The sequence below is a fragment of the Nerophis lumbriciformis genome, linkage group LG03 (assembly GCF_033978685.3).
Source record: "Nerophis lumbriciformis linkage group LG03, RoL_Nlum_v2.1, whole genome shotgun sequence".
Lineage (NCBI taxonomy): Eukaryota > Metazoa > Chordata > Actinopteri > Syngnathiformes > Syngnathidae > Nerophis > Nerophis lumbriciformis.
Window position 1 is genome coordinate 12,827,501 of NC_084550.2, and position 5,000 is coordinate 12,832,500.

The 5,000-nt window shown below is 41.6% G+C and overlaps 1 protein-coding gene across 1 annotated transcript in view; it reads right to left on the reverse strand.

Annotated features, from left to right (window-relative positions):
• Positions 1–5,000, reverse strand: part of LOC133579338 (uncharacterized) — a 204,885-nt gene that overhangs the window by 76,762 nt on the left and 123,123 nt on the right. Inside the window, exons 44-47 of the mRNA XM_072912283.1 lie at positions 2,080–2,234; positions 1,877–1,989; positions 1,716–1,797; positions 103–240 (exon numbers count right to left, since the gene is read on the reverse strand). Of these exons, the coding sequence (XP_072768384.1) occupies positions 103–240; positions 1,716–1,797; positions 1,877–1,989; positions 2,080–2,234 (488 nt within the window). The remainder of the gene's footprint in view (positions 1–102; positions 241–1,715; positions 1,798–1,876; positions 1,990–2,079; positions 2,235–5,000) is intronic.

The following is a 5,000-nucleotide window of genomic DNA, read 5'->3' on the forward strand; positions in this document are numbered from 1 at the left end:
TACTTTTTTAGCCCAATGCAGCCCCCTGCTTTATGGCCTCTAAGGTGCAGCAGCACCCTGCTACAGCTGGTAAAAAGTGTATGTAGAATCCTCCAGCCATACCTGCGGGTATGAGTGTTTGACCTCCAGAGATTGTCTGTAACCACTGTCGATCACCGCCAACTCCCCAAGGGTCCAGAGCCGCCTCTTGCCTGACGACACCTCCAGCAAACCTCCCACACTGGACTGGGATTGGTTAAGCTAGAAAGAAGGACAAGAGAGCACTTGGTTTTACAGCAGACCTGGGCAAATTAAAGCCCGGGGGCCACATGCGGCCCGTTGAGCTTTTCAATCTGGCCCGCCGGACATTCCCAAATATTTTTTTAGATCTTTAAGATGGAAACTGTAGCTGCCATTATGATGTGCAGTCATGTTTTCTAATGACCGTAAGTCTTTAACTATATAAAGTATTTCAATTAGAGATGTCCGATAATATCGGCCTGCCGATAAATGCGTTAAAATGTAATATCGGAAATTATCGGTATTGGTTTTTTTATTATCGGTATCTTTTTTTTTTTTTTTTTTTTTTTTAATTAAATCAACATAAAAAACACAAGATACACTTACAATTAGTGCACCAACCCAAAAAACCTCCCTCCCCCATTCACACTCATTCACACAAAAGGGTTGTTTCTTTCTGTTAATATTCTGGTTCCTAGATTATATATCAATACAGTCTGCAAGGGATACAGTCCGTAAGCACACATGATTGTGCGTGCTGCTGGTCCACTAATAGTACTAACCTTTAACAGTTAATTTTACTCATTTTCATTACTTACTAGTTTATATGTAACTGTTTTTATATTGTTTTACTTTCTTTTTTATTCAAGAAAATGTTTTTAATTTATTTATCTTATTTTATTTTATTATTATTTTTTAAAAGTCCTTATTTTCACCATACCTGGTTGTCCAAATTAGGCATATCAATGTGTTAATTCCACGACCGTATATATCGGTTGATATCGGTATCGGTTGATATCGGTATCGGTAATTAAGAGTTGGACAATATCGGAAAAAAGCCATTATCGGACATCCCTAATTTCAATGGTTGGAATCTGCGCTTATGGATTATATACCAGTTACTATGGTAATCTAATTAGTTACTATGGTCATCTAATTAGTTACTATGGTCATCTATGTCACAGCAGCTCAGACGAGGCACCAAGCAGTGTGGGTGGGAAGCGTTTCCACAGACGCGAAAGGAGATTTCCACAACAAAGTTCTAAAGCTTAGTGATAAATAGAATAGAATAGAATAGAAAGTACTGTATTGATCCCTGGGGGGAATTCAGCAAATATCAGCTATATCAGATTGTAGGTGGGTTTATTTTGTACCCTTCGCGTTCATATTTCACCGTTTGTTGCATTTTTGTTGCGTTTCACTTGATTGTAAAATATGTCGATCGAAAGGGGGTGTGGCATTCATATTTTGTCAATATTCAGTGTTTTATTAATCATAGAAAAATTTAAAATTCCATTATGTTTTTTAAGGCGGTCTGTCATAACGTTTTTAGCATTCAATCAGACATTATTGTGAGGTTTTGTATTAGTGTTCCTAAAAATAGATATACCGGCCCCTAGGCACATTTTTTTCTCTAAATGTGGCCCCCCGAGTCAAAATAATTGCCCAGGCCTGTTTTACAGTCTCAACGAAAGACAAGTCATCACTCTGCTTACCTGCGAGCGGACATTGAGTTGTGAGGGCAAGTAGATCAACATCTTGGGAAAACTCTGGACCACCTTCACTATCAGGTCCTTGCTGCACAAATTAAACATGTGTTATATTTAGCAATTTCACTTAAGGTAGATTTCCAGATGTGTGTTATTTTCACATAGACCTGCTGGGTAGATGCTGCCCTTGGATGATGAGAGCAAGTGAGGATGTTAGTTCTGGGTTTACCGCTATGGAGCACTTCAGCTGGGAGCCAGAGAGTCTTCCCCAGGCTTCAACCTAAATGAATAAACACAGAGATGCTTGGCAATGCAAAAAAAATACTGTCTCTCATTCTTAATGGCCCTCTTTGGAACAGTGCATGCTTACTTGCAACACAGGGATGGAGTCTACCTCTGCGGTGTGTTTGAGAGTAACTCTGGCCTCTTTGGGCCCTTCCTGCGTGCCCCATCCCGCAACGTCTGCAGCCAAATGAGTCCTCCAATCTTGATTGTGTACATGTACTGAGATGCTCCTTAGAAGACCTGCAGAGATCGTCAAATATGAGGTGGCAATACGGCGACATTTAGATGAAAATACTTGATATATATACAAATGATATATTGTATTTAGTTCAGTTCAGTTGTGTCTCTTTCATCCTGGGAAATGGATGCCAGCTTACATTAGCACACACCCAAGTTACCAGTTATACATCTCAATTCTTACGAAAAGGAGTAGGAAGAAGCAGAGCTTATTAAATCCCACACTTTCTCCACTTCCACATCACATCACATTTATGAGACCTTCCACCAAATCGGTGCCCTTTTCTTGTTCATCTCTCAAAATAAACTGACATTTCTGTTGTTTTTTTAAGCTCCATAATATACTGTATATCTAAGGCAAGTTTATTATAGATCATAAGTCAGGATAAGTAGATATTACAGCATTAATTTTTACTCTAACAAAAACATTTTGGAATATATAATAGTGGGATATCTACTGCTGCATTATCAGATACTGTTAAAAGTTTAAAAGGCATACAACTGAATGCAGTACATGTAAATTAACATATATACAGTATATACACTGCTCAAAAAAATTAAAGGAACACTTTGAAAACACACTAGATTTCAATGGTGAAAAAAAAAGTCGGATATCTATACTGATATGGACAGTTTAATGTCTCAGGAACAAAAGGATGCCACATCTTTTGATGGAAATAAACATTTTCAGCCTACAGAGGGCTCAGTATATAGACACCCCAAAAATCAAAGTGAAAAAATGATGTGGCAGGCTCGTCCATTTTGCCTAAATTCAATTTCTGCAACTCAAAATTATTTTCAATATCTTATGTGGCCCCCACGTGCTTGTGTGCATGCTTGACAACGTCGCGGCATGCTCCTAATGAGACGACGGATGTTGTCTTGTGGGATGTCCCCCCAGATCTGTCTAAGGGCATCGGTTAGCTCCTGTAAAGTCTGAGGAGCAACCTGGCGGCATCTGATGGACCGAAACATTATGTCCCAGAGGTGTTCTATCGGGTATAGATCAGGTGATCGTGAGGGCCATTTAATTGTGTCAATTCCTTCATCCTCCAGATACTGTCTGGAGGGCATTGTCGTGGACCAGGAGGAACCCAGGACCTACTGCACCAGCGTAGGGTCTGACCATGGGTGCAAGGATTTCATCCCAATACCTAATGGCAGTCAGACTGCCGTTCTCTAGCCTGTATAGGTCTGATCGTCCCTCCATGGAAATGCCTCCCCAGACCATCACTGACCCACCACCGAACGGGTCATGCTGAATGATGTTGCAGGCAGCATAGCGCTCTCTTTGGCTTCTCCAGGCCCTTTCACGTCTATCCCAGGTGCTCAGGGTAAACCTGCTCTCATCTGTGAAAAGCACAGGGCGCCAGTTGTGGACTTGCCAATTCTGGTGTTCTATGGCAAATGCCAATCGAGCTCCACGGTTCTGAGCAGTGAGCACAGGGCACACTACAGGACGTCGTGCCCTGAGGCCACCCTCGTGAAGTCTGTTTCTGACTGTTTGGGCAGAGACATTCACACCAGTAGCCTGCTGGAGGTCATTCTGTAGGGCTCGGGCAGTGCTCAACCTGTTCCTCCTTGCACAAAGCAGCAGATATCGGTCCTGATGATGGGATGAGGACCGTCTACGGCCCTGTCCAGCTCTCCTAGAGTAACTGCCTGTCTCCTGGAATCTCCTCCATGCTCTGGAGATTGTACTGGGAGACACATCAAATCTTCTTGCAACAGCACGCATGGATGTGCTATACTGGAGGAGTAGGACAATCTGCGCAACTTCAGGAGGGTTAAGAAATCGCCTCATGCTCCCAGTCGTGATAATGACTCTAGCTAAAGCCAACACTTGTGGAAAAACAGTTAAAAAAGATCAAGAGGGAGGAACTTGAAATGGCCTCCACCTGCAAAACCAGTCCTGTTTTGGGGGCCATCTCATTGTTGTCCCTCTAGTGCACCTGTTGTTAATTCCATCAACACCAATGCAGCTGAAACTGATTAACAACCCCCTCTGCTACGTACCTGGCCAAAACCTTATCAGAAAAGTGCAATTGAATTCATGCCATACCCTGATAAAAAAAACTGTTCCTTGAATTTTTTTGAGCAGTGTATATACACATATAAAAAAGTTAAAGTACCAATGATTGTCACACACACACTAGGTGTGGCGAAATTATTCTCTGCATTTGACCCAACACCCTTGATCACCCCCTGGGAGTTGAGGGGAGCAGTGATCAGCGCCCGGGAATCATTTTTGGTGATTTAAACCCCAATTCCAACCCTTGATACTGAGTGTCAAGCAGGGAGGTAATGAGTCCCATTTTTATAGTCTTTGGTATGACTCGGCCAGGGTTTGAACTCAATACAGTATATATATATATATATATATATATATATATACACACACACACACCGTATTTTCCGCACTACAAGGCGCACCGGATTATAAGGCGCACCTTCAATGAATGGCCTATTTTAAAACTTTGTTCATATATAAGGCGCACCGCATTATAAGGTGCATAGAATAGACGTTACAGTAGAGGCTGGGGTTACATTATGCATCCATTAGATGGAGCTGCGCTAAAGGGAATGTCAACAAAACAGTCAGATTGGTGAGTCAAACTTTATTAATAGATTACAAACCAGCGTTCTGACAACTCTGCTCACTCCCATAATGAATAAACAGCTGTTTTATTATTTTCCCCGAGGTAAAGTCAGTGATGTGGTATTTCGTTTATCTTTTAACAACAGCATGGTTTAACAAGTAGTGCAACA